Source organism: Podarcis cretensis (assembly GCF_951804945.1).
Source record: "Podarcis cretensis genome assembly, chromosome: 8".
Lineage (NCBI taxonomy): Eukaryota > Metazoa > Chordata > Lepidosauria > Squamata > Lacertidae > Podarcis > Podarcis cretensis.
In genome coordinates, this window is record NC_137177.1 from 51,033,345 (window position 1) to 51,055,575 (window position 22,231).

Genomic DNA, 22,231 nt, shown 5'->3' on the forward strand with positions numbered 1-22,231 from the left:
GAAAGAGCCAAATGACAAAAGATGTCAGCAGATGTCCCAAAAGCATGTTAAGAGCAGGCATGAGGACACATTGGATCAAGGGCACAGTGCTTGAGGAAGGCCTAACCCGCCCCCATTTTCACAATCCTCTCCTTCCCCCTGACAAATACACTTATTAATAAACTTGGGGTGTCATGTAGTGGGGAAACAAGACAGCTACAATCTGGGTACCTGTCTTTTCCCAAAGGAACTAGTAACAGCTCTGGAGTGGACAATACGTTCATGAAAAAGGTCAGGGAGTGAAAAAGTTTAAACACATCCTCCCCCAACATCAAGTTTGCTCCAGGCAGCTATTTTTAAAGCTTGAATAACAACATGAGGAGACACAGATCTTCTATATCTTGCTTACTTTGATAGAGCAAGTCACTGACACTGAATTTCTATATCCTCCCTCCCACAAAGCATATCTGAATTGCACTAAAGATCCTTTCTGATTAGCAGAACACCTCCAAGCGACTTTAAAACACTAGCCCCATGGTCTTCAACCTTTCCAAATCCAGGATTCGTCTTTAACCAGAACATGCATTTGGTAACACCCCCCCCATATAGTTATATGGTGGTGTTGCTGCTACTGTTGCACTATCCCACCTTGGATCAGGCCATGACCTGGTAGTGGGTCTTGATCCAATAGTTGAAGGCTGGTGCTCTAGCCTATGTGGTTTCACTGGCAGGAGCCGCTGAGAAAAGGAAGGCAACTGACACAATAAATCTATCTGTGATAGGAATTGAAATGGCGGCATGTGTGCCTCCCCAGCCTACTGCTTGCAGCTCCTCTCCTTAGGCAGGACAGTTGCATGTTAGCAAAACCTGAATCTCATGAAAGCAACTGTGTGCAGCTTTCAGAGCAAAAGGCCATTTCTGCCCTATCAGTTGTGCCAAGATGATAACCATGCCCTTTTTTTCTGGTGTGTGCATGTTTAAGGCACAGAGACACTCTACCCCTCTGGCTTATGATTGTTTATTTTGTGGCAAGGGAAGTTACAGAAGGGGCAGAAAGGAAGTTCTGGGGTGCAAGGGCCTAGTCCCACTCTCCCCCATCCCCCTCGGGGTTGTCGTCCCGTGGTGGCTCCTGGAACTGGATATTTGCCAGCATGTCCCGCATGGCTGCCATCAGTCTGTTCACACCTTGGTTCAGATTCTGTCCTGCACCCGGCTCTTCCTCTCCACCGGCTCTGACTTCTCCCTGAAACACAGCACAGGGCAAGGAGTTATACAAGGCAGTTTGACTGGAAGAGGTGCTGGGCACTGAAGGAGAACCAGCCCAGTCTTTGGGGTCCTCAGAAGAAATGCTAGAAAGAAGCTCATCTCAGTCTCTTTGCTGCAAATTCTCCATCTCTTCTGCTCCTTATACACTTAGGGAGGAAGGCCTGGAGACTCCAGTCTTCTCGGGGGGAGAACCTGGTAGACTGGATTGTAGAAGCATACAAGATGGGGCTGATGAGAGTTGGATCAAGCAAAAGGGGGGCCATCTAGTCCAGCCTCCTGTTCTCACAGTTGCCAACTTGGTGCCCATTATGGGAAACCTGCAGGCAGGACCCAAGTGCAAGAGCACTCTCCCCTCCTGCCGTTCCCAGCACCTAGTACTCAGAAGCATGCAACCACCTGCATATCTGCCTTACCTTGGCCAGTCATTTCACACTCAACATACCTGCAAGTTGAAGTTTGGCAAGAGTGAGCGAAAGAAGAGAGATAAAGTGCTTTCATTGGCTGGATGGGTTGCCCTGGAAAAAAAAGAGAAAGTCTGGTCACAAATGGACCTCCTCCTCTTTCGTAGGAGAGAGGGCATGTCATGGCACTTCATGATCCAGGGAGCGTGCAATTTTGGACTATTGTCCAGAAAGACAGTCTGGTGTAACGGATCTTAGTGCTAAGCTAAGACTCTGGTTCCAATCCCCACTCAACTATGAAACTCACTGGGTAAACTTCGACCAATCACAGGGGCAAGGGGCAGATTTTATGTCCTCTGAACTGCTTGGAGGAACGATGGGATACAAAAGGCAATGTAAAAAGAATAAATATTTGGCCCACTGCATGGGAAGAACAAAGTGACATGGGGAAGGGTGGGTGGGTCTTTGATGCACTGAGGAAGAGATGGACCACAGCTTATGAGCAAAGCATTTACTCTGCAGGCAAAAGGTCCCAGGTTCCATCCCTGTTATCTCCAATAGGAGGCGATGGGAAAGAACATTCTCTACCTGATTCCCCAGAGCACCTCTGCTACTCAGAGAAGACAATAATGAGCACGATGGGCAGGTAGGCTGGCCTGGAATAAGGCAGCTGACTGGTGTCCATTGGGACTAGAAAGCAGGGAGACCAAGAGGAGCCAGAGTTAAGTGAGAGGTGGAGCCAACTAATTCTAGCTTTCTAGTTTTGTCCCCATCCTTCTCCTTGCTGAGTTCTACAAGGGCAGCATTGAGGCTGAGGAGGAAGAAGCTGACAGGCAGTAATACCTGCTGGACTGGTTGTAAGTAAACGGGGGAGATTACTGAGGGAAGCAGGGCCTTCAGGGAAGACTGAGATTGGTGGAGTAGTGCCCCATTTGCCCTAATGGACCAGCTTCCACTGCCTGTATAAAAACTCGTAAACACAATGCATGTTTAAAAGATTCAGAGAACTGGACCACTTCTGGTCCTTTCTGGGGTTTTTTGTCTACCCCAGGCTGACACAGACCTAAGTAAATATCCAAGCTACTGAATTGGATGGAGGTATGCGGGAAGCAGCAACAGGTGGTACCTTTCTGGCCTTGTGTACGAAACAATGGAGTCCAGAGGTGGCAGGGGGTCAAACCCCATTATCGGCTGGGAGGTCACTTCCTTGAGAGAGGGAGGGAAATTGAATCCAGGTCAGAACTCATCACCATCTTTGTATTTAGTTGTAGCATTTTTTTACCCTGCTTTTCAGCAAATAGGCTCCTACAGGCTCTTACAGAAGAGCAGTAACTAACAAGACAATCCTTGTCAGTAGGCTTACGATCTAAAATACATGTCTCCAAAGGGAAAGGAGAAGCAAATCCAGGCATCCCTTCTTAAAATTAAAATATTTGTTCCCACAATGGCAAGCTTGAGTGGAAACAGTTCAGGGAGAGGTGCCTGATGTAGCTGATCTCTGGGCAGAGCCGATGGAGTGGCCCTGCTTCACTTCCCTCCCTTTGCTGCTTCCTACTGGATTACTTATAAAGCGCCAAATATGCACTAGGTGCTGCACAAACAAACAAACAAACAAACAATCAAAACAAAAAAAAGGGTCCCTGCCTGTAGGCTTACAATCTAGAAATATGAGACAAAAGGAGAAGGGGAACTTTGTACAAGCTGGGAGACCTGTGAAAGAAGAAATATGGCTGCTCTCAAGGTGGTGGCAGGTGCAGCCCTGGGATGGCTAGCAAGGCCTCTTGTGGGTGGGAGGGGCCCACCTGGCAGCAGAGCTGTTAAGCTTCCTAAACTGACGAGAGGCACAGTGCACACTTGCCATGCAGGTCACAGACATTCCCATTAAATGGTATCAGGCAACAGTGCTGGGGGAAGGCTCTGCTCTCCAGCTAACAACACGGCAGGATGGGCCATTGGCAGCTCAATGCCAGCCACCTCCTTATGCCCAAAGAACTGTGATATGGGAGCCCAGAAAGGCCATATTGAGCAGAATCAGAAGAAGCAAGAGATACCGACAGGATATGCTCCCCATAAAAAAAGGTTTGTGAGGTGCAGCTATGCCCCTGCCCCATCCATTCTCTCACCGGAGGCAATGCTGCTGTGGCTTCCCTTATCTCCGAGAGGATCACATGGCGGTAGACATTCCTGGGAGCGTTCTGGTACCTTGCCTTTCGCCTAAGGGCCAAAAATATTTCAGAGAAGTGGCTCCAATTTGCTATATGCATCCCTCGGAGCTCTCTTTCCCAGCCACACGTAAGCAAAGGCCTCCTCTGCAGAAACATATTGGCACCCAGGGCTGATCACAGATTGCCAGAATCCCCCAAAAGTAGCTGCATTCAGTCAGCCCAGTTAGCAGTTCTTGATAGCTTCAAAAAGGTTTCTTTCCCGACCACCCTCAAATTAGCTGGCACATCTAAGAAGGCACCAAGAACAGCGCACGGCCCAGCTATGTCTCTCCCCCCCCCCCAGCTGTTGAACGCTCTCTTCTCTCAACAGGAGGGTCACAGGGTGCAGGAGTCAGCAGAATATGGCAGGGAATGCTTGGAGCCAGAGCGGGAATGAATTCTGCCCACTATCAGCCTGGAGCAGGTGCAGAGACTCACTTCTGCTCAGCCTCCTCCAACACTGGGTTCTTGGCATCCACCATCCGCAACACCTCATGCACGTTTGTTTCGAGCCAGGCCATGACAGCCGGGTCCTTCCAGAGGGAATGGGTCCTCCCAAGATAGAGGGCAAGCAGCTGGTTCAGCACAGGGGGCGAACTGCAGAGGGAAAACGAGACACCTTTAAACATGGCAGCTTAAAGCACTTTGCTGCCTTAGAGGTAGACTTGCTGAGGGCAACTCCTCACAGGAAGAGAAACGAGAGCAGAAGGCCTCAGTTCCACTACTAGGCATCAAGGCTGATGAAGACAGCGGAGCAGAGCCACCCAATAAGGCATTTTCACTTTTAGCAGGGCACAACACATTACACTTTTATTCTGCCCTTGTCCTGGGGGAAAGGGTCAGAGGCAGAGGTCATCCTTATGTCCATTCCATAGACTGTGACCTGCCCCTCCGACACTGTAGCAACAACAGACCAGACAGTCTTGAACCAGAAACTTGCCCGGCCTCTTTGCTGTAGAGATCCCTTGATGCTTGCTGAAAGCATTAGAAGAAGCTTCTGCTCTCCTGCCGACTGCCATTGGCCCCAGAAACTGACAACACAAGCATCCATGTCAGCAACCAATTCTCAGTTTGACCTCACGTTGCTGACATGCAATCCTCTGGTTCTGATGCTTCCCTTGGTATTCTGAAAAACCTCCCTCCAATCTTGCTAGTACTCCATAAGAAGATTCAGCTGCTGACACCACAAAACGCCTCACTCCATTCCTGTAAGACTTGCATGTTCTTGGACTGCAAAGAGCATTTTCACACACTCCTTACCTCAACTGGGCATCCAGTCCAAAGAATGCATGGGATGCTACTGTGGAATCTGGCTGCACACTACAGCGATCCAACAAAGGCATAAGAACTGGAAGAGGCATGAAGAGAAAGAAATGAGAGGGAAAGACCTCCAACCGCCACAAATGCTGCTGCACGGGTACTCAAAATGGGTCACATTATTGCTCTGCCTCTTGTTTTTTTATTCTTCCCACCACAGAAAAAAGTTCTGAATGAAATGGACTTGCAAGGAGTGAGGTGCCATTAAAACCACACAACAGAACTTTTTCTGGCCCCTAATTATTAAGGGGTTTTGTTTGAAGTCGCTGTGAAGGAGCAGAGAGGGTGTGCCTTGTCATGGGTCAGCAGCCTAAACTGGACTCCCTTTGTTTGGAGCAGAAGACATTCACTGCTCAGCCATGCAAGGCTCTCTTGGCAGACCATATATCCCTTTGGAGCCTGCGGCTGGAAGGGGAAACTGGGCAGGCCCCTCCCAGGGACCAGGCAGTCACAGCATGATGAATGGCAGGACCCATGTGCTGCTCCTGGCTAAGGCGTGACAGTGTCTTGAAGGGAAAGCATGGACAAAGAGGAGACGACCAGTCACGGGAAATCTTGATTAAAGCAACCCACCCACCCCCCCTCTGAGATTTAGCATTACTGCCCTCCTGGAGCCACCACTGCTGAGGGAATATGAAGGGCTTTATTCACAGCTGCGGCCTTCTGTACACCCATCTTTGAACATTTTACACAGACAGACTCACCATTCGGGAACATGACCAGTGACTGCCGAATGAGGCTGGCAGCTCTTTCGTGGGCTTGGTTGATCTCCGACTCTGGGAGGTCTTCCTGCTGGCTCAGAAAGAAATATGCCAGAGGGACCGAGAAGGCAAAGTTTGGGAGTTGAGACAGGTTCCGATGACCCTAAAGGTGGGGGGCGGGAAGGGGGGGGAGAGAAGAGGAAGAGAAGCTATGTAAGTATCTGCTTGACAGCTGAGATGATTTTTAAAAAAACTTGTATCCCATTTTTTGACCCTAAATGGGGCCACAAAGAAAATTACCAATTAAATGCAACACATTAACAGTCCATAAAACCAAACACGGAAAGTCAACAGTAACTCTAGTGGTAAATTGCATTATAAGAGTTGCTCATGAACAGGCTGCAGTTACGACCAGCTCCAGAGGAATCGGAAGCACCACAGGCTGTGGCCAGAGTGACTCACACCTAATTCTTCCGCAGGTGGTGGGGTGACCTTCTGGCAACTCAGCCAGACTCTTCCGTTCTCAGCACACTTCCTGCCAGGGCCACCCACTAGCAACTCACCTCCCACTCCTGAAACATGCGTGTCAGGAAGGCGTACTCTCTTGCTCGTAGTGACAGCAAATCAATTATCAGCAGTATGCACAGCGGGTCATTCTCTGGATCAAGGCTTTGGAGATGGGAGTGGAATGCAAGGGTGGGGAGATTAAAAACCATGTGAGTCTATTGCAAAACCAACCAGCAATAGTCAAGACCAACCAGCAAATTAATCAACCCTTCTCCATGTCTACATAAGGGAGTTAACTGCCCCCTTAAAAACTTTTGGAGAAATTAAGGGCTCAGTATGTAAACACACACCTGCTCAGGGTAGAGGTGGGAGACAGGTGTGCTGGTTAGTCCTCCCACCCAGTCTAAAAGAAGGACCAGAGGCCTAAAGCTGCCTTATAAGAACCAGTAGTTACCTCAGAATAAGTTTGCAGAATTCCAGGGCGGTGCGAGGACAACCTCTCCTCTCTAGGAAAATCATATGCTTGAACAGAGCCAGATAGAAGGCTCTGAGAGGCACAACAAAAAAGCAAAGATTAATGATTAACAATATAACAACAACAATTCAGTCTGGGCATGAAAAAGGGCATAAACAGGCTTGATCAGCCATGAAGGGCAGCACATTCTGGTTCAACTCCTTTCCTGGCTTGTGCAAAGAAGTCATCTATCTTTAGAGTGAGAAGTCCTGACTGAGCAAGCAAACTCCCATTCGGCACTGTCAATGGGACTCTTACCTGTTCTCTGGCCTCCGGTAGTCCAGTCTGCAGGTCCCGCTGGTGAGGCTGAACATTGGGTGAAAGGCGCATTCCAGGGTGTAGAGGGCTCTTTCTGCAAAAGAGGCACCAAGAGTGGGGCATGGCTGAGTCATCTTCTGTAGCCTTTCATGTACTGATTATATTCTTCAAAAACAAGGCGAGGTATTAAATTTTAATACTTTATGCCCATAAGGCTTGGGTGCAGGATACCACCTCCCTACCAACTTGCATGCTGCCTTAGATCATGATAACTCAAGTCAAGTCAAGTCAAGTTTTATTGCGGCAAAAGCCAGCGACACAGAACACCACAAGATCAAACAAAAGGAAATCAACAACAGCATCAAGAGAAAAAAAAAATTACACAAGGGAACTTCACAGTGTGCCATTCAACAAAAGAGATTTACGCTTCCTGATTGCTAAAGTGCAAAATTTGGCCACCTCATATGATACTGAGCTTGAGGAATCTTCCAGAAGGTATTTTCATAGAATTTCGGGGGAGGATTCCAAATAATGTTGAAGGGGTATAAATTTTGATAAAAGCGGCAAAATAAGTTGAACTCGTTCTTCACTATAGAATTCGCAAAATAGAAGGATGTGAGTGACAGATTCTACCTTATTAGACATACAGGGGCAGAGACGCGCATGCATTGGTACCCGCGTAAATTTGCCGTACAGCACTGCTGAGGGCATTGTCTCAAAGTTATCATGATAACTTAAGAAGAGCCTGCCGGATCAGACCGATGGCCCATCTAGTCCAGCATCCTGTTCTCACAGGGCCAGCCTATGGGAAATCAGCAAGCAGGGCTCAAGTACAAGAGCAGTCCCCACTTCTGTGATTTTCTGCAACTGGTATTCAGCTGTGGTGGCCAGGCCTTCCTCCATTTCTAGCACTGACATAACAATATTGTAGATTTTTAATGATACTGTGATTTGAACTGTTGCAAGCTGCCTGAGTGATGCAAATGCATTTGAAGTATTAGAACAGAAATCTAATATATACACTATGCAATGTAAACAAACTATGCAATAGAGATTTAATAACACACAGTAAGCAAGTTTTACTGTTGGTTTTTGCTGTTGTGGGTATCATGTTTAGGTGGCAGCAAAAAGGTCAGGCAGAGGTAGCCGCAAGAGCAATCCCACTCTGGTCCAAGCTACCTAGGAAATTGGTGTGTGTGTTCCCTCCTGTAGCACCAGAGCAGGGGTAGCTAACATGATGCCACCTGGATGTTGTAGGCTGCAACTTCCATCATCTCTGACCATTGGTGATGCTGGGAGTTGTGGATCAATAACATCTGGAGGACGCTATATTGGTTACCCCTGTCCTGGAGGCAGAAGACACCACTCATCTTTGGAGTTTTTGTTGTTGTTAAAATATTGTTAACCCATTTCTGTCAAATCAGCATTAAACCCAGATTCCACTAAATGCTAGAACTACTAAAATTAGTATTCTACTGTTGTCGAAATGGCTAGAGTGGGAACATGATGAACTGAAAGGGGACTTCATAGATGAGGTGCCACAAATGAGAAGGCCCTGTTCCCTTCAAGTCTGACTCTAAAGAGGAAGTGGAAGGTGCTTCCTAATCCAGGTGTCCTATGAAACAGTTGCATCCCAGGGAGTGAAGAGCAATGCTCTGGATTACTAGCTGGTGACACATATGGCTCCCACAATCCCCTATTCTGGAAGGCATGGCCCTCTTTAGAACACATGCATCCTTCTAGACTCCCTCCTCCGTTTTGGGGAGAACCATAATTCCAGGAGTAGCTCAAGCAACACAGCACAGCCCTCCCAGCTACTCTGGCTGCCCTCAGCTTCTTACCGACAAGGTCTCTGGCCATCTCCTGGTCCTCCTGCATCCGACAGACGTCACTGAGCTGTAAGAGTGAGTCTACATGCGAAGGGTTCATCTGGAGCAAAAGCTGAAAGCAGACAGATGAAGCAAGCATTTTGAAATCTGTGACATGGCCATTTTCTTCTCTTCATATTTTATTGATCCGGAGTATGACTTTTCATGAAAACAGCCGACTACATAATAACAGGCTAGGGAACAAACAATTACTCCAAGATGTGAAACATTCAGTTCTTTGATTGCTCCGAAGTGGTGTATTAAGTGAAATTGCAATGGGCTGCACTTCACCTTGAATGAACTCCCAAGCCCATCAACTGCGAATGGTGCAAGAAAACAGATCTAAGATTAGAGAGGGATCTCCGGGGTGGGGGTGGGGAGGGGCTGACCAGGATCACTACAAAGTCTTCAGTCAGCCTGATTAGGCACCACCATATGCATACGAGACAACTAATTTCAGAACTTGTACTGTGAGGCAGTTGATGACCTGAGGAGTTACACTAGGACATCTTGACTAGTCAATTGGTCAACAAGGGCCTAACCCCTTGGAGCTGAAGGAAGCAAAGGTAGCTGCAGTGTGGTGTGGGGGTGGCACATGCTGGTGGGACAGGACAGAACAGGGTCGTACCATGCCTAAGGGGCTGCACACAGCATAAGCTTTGATGCCTGCAAATCGCAACCTCAACCCACCCCTATCCCGATCACAATTAGCTGGAAAATAACAGGACCACCCAGCTCTAGTTGTGGGGTATCTGTCTGACCACTTGTAGGCCACAGAATGCTGAACTCAGCAGACATTTGGTCTGACCATGACCCACTGTGCCAAGGCTTGCATTGCGACAACTGAGTGTCATCTGAATTTGCAAAGCTGCAGCTTCTAGCTGCTGCCTTCTGTTTTTCCCCAAGCCAAAGACGCCCATCAAGCACAGATCCCATGCCCAAGCAATGAGTGGTGAGAGTGCAAAGCGTGAGTCTTCCCCAGACAAAGGGTCTTCTATCTAAAAAACAGAACAGTGAAGTTTCAAAGAGCCGTGTTTGCCCTCATCGGGGAAGGGGAAGGGGGGGGGGAGGCTGGGGGCTCTCCAAGCTCAATGTCCTGATTATGCTAATATTAGGCCAAGAATGATTTGCCTGCTTTGTGTGTACCATCAAAGTTGTTGCCCAACTTAATTCACCAGGATATGGTCAGTAAAGCCTCAAAGCAGAGCCTGTTCTGCTAAAGTACCAAGAGAAATTAGGCACTCCTTTCTTCAAATCTGGAAAAAGAAGTTTAAAAATAGCACAGCTGCCTATTCAAATCTTGCTTGTTAGAATCCACTCAGCGCTCTCTTTGCTCACCCCCACCTTCTGTCCCAGACAGGAGGGGCGTCCTCAGCCAGGGGCTTGCTTTATGGATGAGTTCATCCAGGTCAACAACAATGGCTGCAAGCCCAGTGTGGAAATCAAGTTCCTTTATGACAGGCAGGGCAACCTCTGCACTGCAGGAGAGCCTTGTTCCACATCAGATTTCTGCTCCATAGAGTAACAGAACAGACTGCCTCTTCCCAAACCAATGACTTCAAGTTACAAGAAAGCAGACTGAGACTAAACACCAGCAAGAACTTTCTGACAGTAAGAGCTGTTTGACAGTGGAGCAGACTCCCTTGGGAGGTGTGGACTCTCCTTCAATGGAGGTGTTTAAGCAGAGGTTGGATGACCATCTGTCATGAATGCTTTAGCTGAGATTCCTGCATTGCAGAGGGCTGGACTAGATGACCCTTGGGCTTTCGTTCCAACTCTATGATTCCCCACAGGACCAGGAGTACAGACCAAAGCGTCAACGAACATAATTATATCGCAATCCCCAAAGTGATTTTTAAATTTTCAGAAAGAGAGATACAAAGGAGGAACTTCCAGCTACCCTCCCACAAAATACAGAGTCAGCCTTTGGAATTCACTGCCTCAGGCTGTTGTGATGCTACCAATATAGCTTGCTTTTGGAAAAGGATTAAGTGAAAACATCAGTCACTAGTAGCAAAATATTCCAAGACACAAAAACATGGCAGCAGATAATGCTTTAGAAACCCACCACCATCAAGGGTCTCTTTAGTCACTGAACCCTTCAGTCCAAATCTTACAAACATGGGCAAACATTGTGCATAAGATCTGGGCAAAGGCATGCAGGATCTGTGACTATGCTATGTACCGTGAAGGACTAGAACCCAGAATGCAGCAGGGTTTGCCATTTTTTGTCATATATCTCCATGTAATAACAAACTCATTGTCCTGTACTCCGAAGACCAAACTAGACAAGACTTTTGTCATGCAGTTTGTTTTCTGCTGTGTTTGAGTTTAAAAACAGAAGGGGAAGGAGCCTTCTTAACCATTTCCCCCTGTCACATTCACAACCAGAATCGCTCACCCACTCATGCCTACAATTCAATTATTCTGTTTGCTGATGGGGAATACCAAAGGAAGCTCCCCATCAGGTTGTGCATGGAGAGGAGAAATTATGATCATGACTGTGGCTATGGGGCAAAGGGATACAATCTGACTTGGCTCCCTGCCCCTGCAAACCATGGCAAACTACGTGAGCAAAGAAACATCTCATTTGGTCCCAAGACATGGCACTTCTTGCCCACACTGGCCGCAACCACTTTTTCCAGCTGTCCGCCTCTGACCACTAGAGTGTAAGGACATCACAGTATACATGCCCTGCTTGTGAACCTCCTACAGTGGCCACTACCAGCCTTGGGTCAGAGCAATTCCACAGATGGAATGCTGAGCTACCTGGACCATTGCTCTGACACAGGAGGGTCCTTCTTGTAAAATGTTCAACACACGATCGCCTGATACAATACAGGCTGGCAGACTGCTGGATGTTCAGAGACCAGGTACTGGCAACAGCAAAAATGGCTGCCATTCTTACAGGTGGGTTCTGATCATCACAGCAGGGCCTTGTCCGGTTGAGAACCTACCACCAGATTGTTTGGATCCATGGACTCCACGGCATCCAAGAACTTGAACTGCACCTGCTGGTATTCACGATGGTGCTCAAATGCAAAGTGTTGTACCCCTCGCTTTGTTTCTAGCAGCGTCATGGATATGCCTAGGCAGAATTGGGAATGGGAAAGGGAGAGGGAGAGAAAGAGGGCTGTTAATGCACAATGCAATATATTTACAGCACCTAAGGGAACATGCCCAACTCAACTTAACTAGTTCTGTTAGTTGACTCCCTAGGGGGAGTTGGAGTCCAACAACATCTAAGAACCCAAGGTTTAGGAAGGCTGCTCTAGATGTTGCTGAACCACAACTCCCATCATTCCTGGCTACTGGCCATGCTTTCTGGGGCTGATGGGAGTGGTAGTTCAACACCTGGAAGGTCAAAGGTTTCCTGCCCTTGCGCCAAAGCAAGGATTCTTGCTTTCTCCAGGCTTAAAAACAAATTGAGGTTCCAAGCAAGCACACAGGCAAAGAAGTGTGGGCAATCAGGGTTATAGATACTTGGGTAAGGAGATAAATTTTCCTTTCCAACATCTTCCAGAAAGCTAGACTGCGCACAGAGGAAGAGACCTCCTTTTGGTCACAGAAAGAGAAAGGTGGGTGGAGTGACATACAAACACTGCTCCTACATGTCAGCTCAGCACATGCAGTCCTGCTACTTGACATGTGAAGATGTACCTCCTCACACACAAAATAAAGCAGCCTGCCCCAAATTGGCTGGGAATGATGGGAGTTCTAGTCCAAAACATCTGGAGGAAACTAAGTGGAAGGGGAAGATTGCACTAAAGTAACATCTATGAAGATGTAATCAGCAACCAGGCATGTGTTTCCAATGCAGATGTTTAAGCCAGTGGGAGTGCACAGAGCACCTGAGGGAAGCGGGGAAAGCCTCTCACCTGTTTTGCTATGGCGTGGCCAAGTGTTCTTAGGCACTGTCAGCCACGTGCTGCGGACATACTGGCGCTGCCTCTGCCGTGGCCTGCAGAAGAAATAGAACTTGGAGACTGAATGCAAGACCAACGAATACCACAAGGTTTACCACAGTGACACAGACAGAGACACATACACAAACAAACAGAGACACTCAGGCAAAATAAAATAATAACAATAATAATTATTATTTACTATTATTTATACCCCACCCATCTGGATGGGTTTCCCCAGCCACTCTGGGCAGCTTCCAACAAAATATTAAAATACAATGTTATTTTAGCTGAACATACTGATGAAAATTACTTTTGATATTTATTTTATTTATAAAATTTATATCCCATTCTTTAATGCTAACAATCTCAGGGTGGCCACATTCCAATAAAACAATAAAAATACACACAGTAATCCCCCCACAATAAAACATTAAAATACAGAACAAAAAATGCAATTTTCAATCTGCTCCATATGATGGCTCAGCATTTCATCTCCTATCCAGATTTCCAATGAGCCCTGTCTTAAGGGGCATTTATTTACCTGAGCCCTTATCTAATTTCCAGATTGGTCTTCTAGTCCACATGGCTGATGGCTTCATTTGGAGCATTCTTTTACCATGAAAGGACTCTGTCATGTGACTGACCTACCCTGGCTTCCTCCTGTGGTTACCTGCTTGTGTATCATAAATATAATCTGGTACCGGCCACTAATAATGAACCATACATTATATATATTACTGCAATTTTTTAATGCTATTTTTGTGATATACAAATAACATGAGAAGAAAAAAAATGCAATCTGGTCTCTCAGAATTAGGAAGGTCAGATATCATCTCCTTCCCACCTAACTAGAAAGCCATCTTTTTCATTAGCAGATTTCTCTCTGTTTCAGCCTTTCCCCACCTGTTGTCTCCCACAACCCCCATCAGCCACAGTCAGTACAAGTTTGCTGACTGGGGCTGATGGGAACTGTAGTCCAAACCAGGGCACCAGGTTAGTGAAGGTTGCTCTACACTTTGCTGTGCTCTGCCAGTAGTTGCCGCTATCTTGCTGAAGCAAACAGCACTATAAGACCAACTACTAGCACAGCACAAAAAATTACAAAATGCACCAAAACGAAGCAAACACCCACAAGATCTCCCACGCAGAGAGGAAATTTGTTTAACTCCGAAGCTGCAAGCTGCTCATGCGCTCTTTGTAAACAAACCAGAGAGTCATATGTAGCGCCTCAGTAAATTCAGCTGATTAATTGATACTTGGGGAATGGCAAGGCGGTGAGGGAAAAGAAGCTCAACAGGACAGGTATTTAGGACAGCAGCACGCTACTGGCTTGCGCCTACCAGAACTGGGACCATGCCTCCTGAACCTTCAGATATCTATGTTGGCTCCCTGCCTTCCTGAAGAAATTATAGGCTGCTTCCTGCACTTGGAACAGCAGGCATAATCATGGTTCAAAGTCACCACCATGCCCTCTTTCCTACCACATCCGAATGACCTACAAGTACTTGTCCGCATCCAGGCAACTCACACTTGTAGGCTGGGCTTTAAAGAGATTGTTTAGATTAGCACAAAGGGTTAAAAACTGACACTATCTCTAAGGAAACACTGAAGCTATTGTGCTGATGTCCCATTTCCCTCGTCTTCAGCACTCTGTGATGTCTGAGATCTCCACAACATCCCTTGTCTCAGAGACAGTCTAAAAGTGGAGTGTTAAGCAAGAGGCATTCAAAGTTCCTCAGCCTAAGAGGCTTAAGCAAAAAGTATGTTTTTATAGGACAACTGGCAGATGCTTTAGTCTCCCACAGGACCTAACTAAGCACATGCTTCACACTTCTAGAGTTTGAACTTACCTCTGATCACCAAGAACTGCTCGGGCCCCAAAATATCTCTTCAGCTCTGTTTCTGGATTCAAGTTCCTGGAAAAAAAATGTAATACAAATCCACCTATTTATTTATTTATATTAATTATTTCTATTAATTATATACAAAGAACAAGAAACAGGTCTGTGCCCTGAAAAGCTTACAATCTAAAATTCAGCAGCAGGTGGGGAGAGCGCTGTTGTCCTCAGGTCCTGCTTCTGGGCTTCCCCTGGGCATTTGATTCGCCACTTTGAGAACTAGATAGGCCTTTGGCCTGTTCTATGAGGGCTCTTCTTATGCAACAAGAGAAGGAGCAGAGATGGAGCCAGAGGCAACCGGGTGACAAACACCAATTTGTTTCAGTTTGCTTAGGCGTAAGTCAGGGACAGGAAACCCATGACTCTCCAGATTGCTGGCCAATGGTCATGGATGATGGAAGTTGGAGTTCAGCAACATCTGGAGGGCCACAAATTCTCCTATCCCTGATGAAGATGTTCTGGGAGACAGATTCAAGCTTACAGGAAGGGAGACATGGCAGAGGCCCTTCCCAAAAGGTATATTCAGCAACCCCTTTGCTGAAATACCCTACCTAGCCTTACGTTTCTTTCCATACCTCTTCTGAGTTTCACTTATCTCTACTACTGGAGGAGCAGAGGCTATATTTAAAAGGGCAGAAGCAATAAAGACCACAGTAAACAAACACAGCAAGAAGCAGGGCAGCTTAATACTGTATTTTCATCTCACCACTCCTTGCCCTTTCAGTATTGCTACAAAATAGCTTCGAAACAGAAAGTGCCAATACTGCCCTCTCTTGATCAAACAGTGCAAGAACACACCACTAAACTGCCAGCAATCCTACAAGCAACTGTAAACAGGGATGGAATTCAGTTGCACTCTCTGAAATACGGTGCAGAATTCTGACCTCTCAGAATGCAACTCTCTGTTTTGATCCAAATATATTTCTGACCCCTGTTGTGGAGAAAGGTTTGAAATACGCAGGCAGGTCCACTACCCCCGCCCCCCCAAGTGAAAGGAGGGCTTAAGGCAGACATTTCAATGGTCTGAGTGAAAATGGTGTGTCATTCATGTAAAATGCTGCAGTAATAATAAACTGAGGGAAGCTTGTAATTTGATCTGCCCTTCTACATAACACATGCTACTTCAAAAGTTCAGCTTTTCATACACTAAGTAGAATAGAAGCATTGCCACCTGATCCCACCCCCACTCATCATGCCCCCTCCACCTCTTCCCCCCTTTTCTTCCTAATGTTACACTAATGTCTCAACAAACGAAACTGATCTGTAGCAAATGTAACTGGAAAAAAGAGACATTGCACATAACTTTTGTAAACCAAGAAATCCTTAATAAAAATATGTTTGTTTGTTTTTTAAAAAGTTCAGTTTTTCCACAGACTTTTGAGAAGTTTTACCAAAGACTAGTGGGAGGACTATTGAGAAGTGCATGGAGTCTGAGGAGAAGCAAAAGCTGAAATAGGAAGAGGCAAGACAATTTAGCCACCAGAGTAGGTGAAGAAGAGATGCTCAAGTTCCATTGTTCAATTATTGCCTACCACAACCGCTACCACTTTTTGAGGATAAACCACACATGTATGATTTTAAAAGACAACAATTCATTGTATTTGCATTGAGCTTCCTGTGAGGCATGCCTTATTTTCTGGGAGGGACAAACACACACACACACACACGGAACATCTACTGAGCTGCTTCAGCTCTCCCTTCTCAGGTGTAACTTGACAGGCCAAAGATTTGGAGACACTGTTGTAGCAGCAGCACAGGAGGCGCAAGAAGTGCTGGTTGGTATGGCTGGAGGACATGCCGTTAAGTCAAGAATATGCAACATGGTGCCCTCCAAATGCTGCAGACCACAGCTCCCATCAGCCCCAGATAGTATGGCCAATACTCATCGAGATGCTGCAGTCCACAACATCTGACGGGTACTACCTTGGCTATAATATGCTGCCATCTAGCATGGACTCCTACTCCCCACAGCAGCAACCAGATCCTTCTCCAATCTCTTTAATAGTTTACAAAGCAGCAACTGGGAAAATCTAAGGTAGGTGGCAAAACATGCCTCAACTCCCAGACACGAATTGCTCACTGAGCCTGATTGTTTTCCCCATTCATCTTTGGGGAAGACATACAGTCTGCATGCTTGAAGGTACTTTGTTGGCAAATAAAGACCAAGCTCCAGAAACCTCCACAGCACACAGAATACATGTGGATGTGACAGTATAAAACAGGGACTTTATCAGGAAGATAAAGGACTTCTGTGAATGGTGTCTAAATGCAAAACAAATGGAGAAAAGGAAGCAACAAAAGCTCTAACAACACTCTCTAAAGCAGAGGAGGAAACTTGTGACCATTGAGCATGGCCAATGGTCAGGGATGATGAGAGCAGTAGGCCAGCAACATACGGAAGGCTGCAGCTTAGCCACCTCCGTTCTAAAGCAAAAGTACTTTTGTGCAGGAATTTTGGTTCCTCCCACAAACATTCCACAAGCCACAGACTTCACTTGGTCAACTTGTTCCCAGTCCCAAGTGCCCCTAGGTTAGGAAAACGCCTTCGTAGGACTCGGCTTCTTACCTGTGCTCTATGTAGAGCAAAGGCCGATGGTCCGTGATAACTGTGCTCTGGCTCTGGCAAGGTGGCCCACTGGAGTTCTCAATCCTCACAAGGATGCTTTCAATGTCTTCTGCATCGTCCTCATCTCCAGGGCACTGTTAAGAAACATGAAAGTTTACAAGGAAAGCTGCAATATTCTGAGATTCAGCCACTGATAAAGGAGCTGTCTGTAATGCCTTCCATTACCCAAACATACTGCTTTAACTTGTCCTAGCACAAATTTCTTCACCCTCTTCTACTAATATGGTGTGGCTGTGTATCTGTCATGACATCTAGTCTCTGTTCACTACATCTAGCTGGTCAGCTTTCACTGGGGCTGGAATTACGTTCCCACCACATTTTAAAGAGCCAATCCTACACAAGGGTATATAAATTTTTCAAATCCCAACGGGGCCAGGAGGGTGGGATTCATCCAGCCCTGTCTTATCCTTCCTATATGCATTAGCCAGCCTCACTTGGCATCCCCTCTGGGTGCTAAACCCACAAACCTAGTTCATATTTACCAGAGACTCGCCAGACGCATTCTTCTTATTCTTTCTTTTCTTCTTTTTCTTTCGTGATTTGTTATTTGAAATAGGCTTTTAAAAATAAAAGTGAATGGTACAATTAAGATATATATATTGCAACATCAAATCAGAAGCAGAAACATAACTAAGGGATCTAGTCCTGAGAAAAACTTCAGCATTACTTCAGCATTTCTTTTTAAATAAATCATCTCTTGATTCACACATTCTAACACACAGGACACATTTGCATAGTGGCTATCCTAGGAATTAGATGCAATCATGTTGCACATCTGACTCCTGAAAGTAAAGTTTGTCAGGAGTTTATGTCACAGCAGTCTTCCTGTCCAGGAAGCAGAATCTATACAGCCTCACATTATATGTATAAGGGTTTCCCAAGGAAAGAGCACCCTGCCTTTTCTAGGGATACATCTGGGGCACTCACTACTCTTTTGCACAGTTATGTGTGTTACTGTCCCAGCTGCCTACAGGGTACTTGCCATCTGGTCCGGTTGCTCTGTCTCGTCTCCTTCTCTCTGCCTGTCAGTCTTGAGACCTTCTTTGTTCCCTGTGTCACCCTCCTCCTGCAGCCTGGAATCATCTTTGTCCTCTTTAGATGCTACATCATCCTCTGCTTCTTCATTGGTTATCTGTGCAGGTAAAAATTAGTCCAGTTGAACAAATAGGACACATTCCCTAATCATTCCGTGAAATAAAAGCACAGGTTATGTTTGTTTAATTTTGCAGAATTGCAGAATAATGCAGAGGTATGGGTGGGTTAAAGCCTTAGCGCCTAGGACTTGCCGATCGAAAGGTCGGCGGTTCGAATCCCTGCGGCGGGGTGCGCTCCCGCTGCTCGGTCCCAGCGCCTGCTAACCTAGCAGTTCGAAAGCACCTCCGGGTGCAAGTAGATAAATAGGGACCGCTTACCAGCGGGAAGGTAAACGGCGTTTCCGTGTGCGGCTCTGGCTCTGGCCAGAGCAGCGATGTCACGCTGGCCACGTGACCCGGAAGTGTCTCCGGACAGCGCTGGCCCCTGGCCTCTTAAGTGAGATGGGCGCACAACCCCAGAGTCTGTCAAGACTGGCCCGTACGGGCAGGGGTACCTTTACCTTTTTATGGATTCTTTCACTTATCATATAAAAGGGAAACACCACAGCCTGGTGATAAGTCATGCTTTGATAGAGAAAACCACAAGTTCAAATTATTGTAAAACACACTTTAGAAAGCAGGGCCAGGAAAGCCCTCTGGTTTGATGCTTCAGAGAGCCACTATCACTCAGACATTACTGGGCTAGACAGACCAATGGCCTGATTCTATATATGATGGCTTTCCAAGTTTATAAAACGGGGGGAAGGAGAAGAAAAGAGATTAAATGGGCCCATTTCTTTCTCTCTCCCCTATAATATTAGAATGCAGGGCCAGGAAACAAAGCTGACTAGCAGCAGTCACAGGAAAGTGCATTTCATGCAATGGAGAAATTAACTTCATGTCACCACATAATATTTGCCAATAGCTCAGCTTGCTTTAAGAAAGCAACTTCATGGCACATTAGACAACTTCATGGCACATAGAGCTTCCCAATACAAAGTCATTTTTTTGGGGGGGAGGGGGACTGTTGCCTTCAGGTCCTACTTCTAAACTTCCCAAAAGCATTTGCTTGGTCACTATGGGGAACAGGATGCTGGACTACGTGACCTTAGGGCTGATCAGTCAGGAAATTCCGATTTGCCATGACAGCTAGGGGCGCGGGTGGCACTGTGAGTTAAACCACAGAGCCTAGGGCTTGCCGATCAGACCCTGCGACGGGGTGAGCTCCCGTTGCTCAGTCCCTGCTCCTGCCAACCTAGCAGTTCGAAAGCACGTCAAAGTGCAAGTAGATAAACAGGTACCGCTATGGCGGGAAGGTAAACGGCTTTTCCATGCGCTGCTCTGGTTCGCCAGAAGCGGCTTAGTCATGCTGGCCACTTGACCCAGAAGCTGTACACCGGCTCCCTCAGCCAATAAAGCAAGATGAGTGCCGCAACCCCAGAGTAAGCCATGACTGGACCTAATGGTCAGGGGTCCCTTTACCTTTATGACAGGTAGCAGTGGAACCTCCACATACTGCGAGGGTATTCAACTGAATACCATTTGCTGGGGTAGGGAGAACATAAGAAGTGCCTAACTGCTGGATCAGGCCAAAGGGTCATCTAGTCCAACATTTCTCTTTTCACGATGGCCATCCAGAGGCCTATAGGAAGCATGCAAGTAGGACCTGAGCTCAGCAGCAACTCTCTCAGCTGGCATTCAGAAGCATAAACTGCCTCCAACCGTGGCGGATAAATAAAAAGCCTGCTGCCTGCCATCACGCCCTGCTGTTTCTGAGCTTCTTGGAAACATCTGCCAAGCTACTACGGGAAAGCAGCGGAAGCTGAAGCGGGCGGCGGGCCTTTGCCTCTTCTTCTCCTTCTTCCTGAGCCATTATGGCAAGCCTCCTCCCGCTTCAGGGCCACACTGTCGGCAGCTCAGCAGACCCGACCCTCACCAGCTCGAAGAGGTTGGTGACCCGACCCGCCGGCTCCTGCCGGGGCCGCCTCCTGCTGCCTCCAGCCCCCGACAACGACGGCACCTCGCCTCCACCACCACCTTCTCCGTCCTCTTCCTCCTCCTCCTCGTCCTCGCCGCCGCCTCCCACATCGAGTTCTCCCAGAGGCGACTGCCCCCGCGACTCCCCCCTCAGCCTCCTCAAGGCCCGTCGCGACATAATAGAACCGTAGCACCCCGGGCAAGAGAAGCCGACGGACCGGAAGCCACCTGGAGGACCCGAAAGAGAGCAGAGGCGCTTCTTCGTGACGCGTGCGCGCCGCTGCCCGAGAGGACGCCTCCGACGAGCCGGATGTCTCTGCGCATGCCTCGCTTGCCTACGCGGTCGTTATATTTGATGCTACTAGGAGCGTGCGGCATAAGTCGCGGCTGCAGAGCAAAGCCTTCTCCTCAGGCTACGTGTGCGCAGGTCCTCGATTCCAGCTGGAATTAAGAGCGAAGGAAGAGCCTCTTGGATCCGGCCATCTGGTCCCGCATCCAAGCTCTCGCAACGGCCGACCAGTTGTCTGAGGGAGACCCGCAAGCGGGACCCGAGCACCAGAGCGCGCTCCCCTCCTGTGGTCTCCAGCAACTGGTATTCAGAAACGTCGCTGCCTCCGACTACGGATAGGGAGCCTAGTCGTCCTGGCTCGTAGTCGTCGATAGCCGCGCCCTCCATGAATGTGCCTAATTCTCTTTTAAAGCCACCCAAGTTGGGGTGGATATTGAGATTGAGGAGAGGAAAGGAGCATCGTTCTTTTGTATCTGGACCTTTGACTGCTTGCTTTAATGTGGTTAGAACTGCCATTGTGGAAAAGATTACTCATCAACTAAAACGCAGGCAAGGTCAAACAAAACTAGACTCTACACTTTCATTTGGCCTTTTATTAATTTAGTTGGCTTTCCAAAGAAACTGCCCATTCAAGCTTGGGAAATGTAGAAACATGTATAAATACCACAGTGGTCTTGTATATACAGTTGTTGTTGCTCTTGTTTTTCCCCATGAGCTACAGAGTGCAGTAAATTGGGTGATAGGCAATCTCTTAGACTTCTAAATGAAGTAACTGCCTAACAGTGATTTTTATTTTATCAAAATGCTATTTCGTATTTTTGCTATCACACTCCTTGTAATTGGGAGACACTGTAAAAAGGAGAATGGCAATAAAAATATTTAGGACTAAGAACAGAAATTATCTGTTTGGATTATTGCTTTTTTATTCATCCAGGACGTTGTTGCATATATATGCACACCTAGAAGCCACTTCTCAGTTTCTGGAGAAAAAGCTGTCACTCCGGTAGGAGATCTCAGCCTCTGACATCATGAAGGTGTGAAAGAGAACAACAGAATCTGGCAGTCTTGGGTCTGGAGCTGGGAAGAGGTGTAGAGGCCTGACTTGCTCACTGAGAATCCAAAGTTATGGTATTGGGGAACAGGATTTCTTGGAGTCTTAATGCTCCCACTCAACCCCTTATATATGTGCAAATATATATACGGTATATATATATATATATCACGGAAAGCACCATCAGTCACCACTAGGGCTGGATGAATCTGAAACCTCTTACTGCCCAGAGGTGTTTATTAGCAAGGCCACACCACCAGATCAGTTTCACTTTACATTTTATTTACAACTCTTTACAATACAGGCTGCGTATAAAACATTGGTTGAGGGGGAGAGTAAGTGCAGGCAGAACATACAAGAAAAAGGAGGGAGCACACACACCCCTTTTGACACA

At 47.0% G+C, this 22,231-nt stretch overlaps 1 protein-coding gene across 1 annotated transcript; it reads right to left on the reverse strand.

The window, feature by feature from the left end:
• Positions 1-981: 981 nt before the first annotated feature.
• On the reverse strand, positions 982-20,737 carry TCF25 (TCF25 ribosome quality control complex subunit). The gene is made up of 18 exons (XM_079988074.1): positions 20,457-20,737; positions 18,430-18,579; positions 17,930-18,004; positions 17,388-17,521; positions 14,774-14,839; positions 12,894-12,976; positions 11,973-12,103; positions 8,989-9,088; positions 7,148-7,241; positions 6,830-6,922; positions 6,432-6,537; positions 5,872-6,031; positions 5,111-5,198; positions 4,289-4,447; positions 3,770-3,860; positions 2,773-2,852; positions 1,688-1,760; positions 982-1,222 (listed from the first exon to the last, which is right to left on the reverse strand). Exons 1-18 carry the CDS (start codon positions 20,673-20,675, stop codon positions 1,058-1,060), a joined length of 2,067 nt encoding a protein of 688 aa, XP_079844200.1. The 5' UTR covers positions 20,676-20,737; the 3' UTR covers positions 982-1,057.
• Between the last annotated feature and the right edge of the window lie 1,494 nt (positions 20,738-22,231).

Coding starts and splice junctions, on each gene's coding strand:
- TCF25 (XM_079988074.1), bottom strand. CDS start 20,675: ATGTCGCGACGGGCCTTGAGGAGGCTGAGGGGGGAGTCGCGGGGGCAG. Junction 6,032..6,431: donor GCATGTTTCAGGAGTGGGAG/GTGAGTTGCTAG, acceptor CCCCACCTTTAG/GGTCATCGGAACCTGTCTCA. Junction 1,223..1,687: donor TGCCAAACTTCAACTTGCAG/GTATGTTGAGTG, acceptor GCTGTGTTTCAG/GGAGAAGTCAGAGCCGGTGG.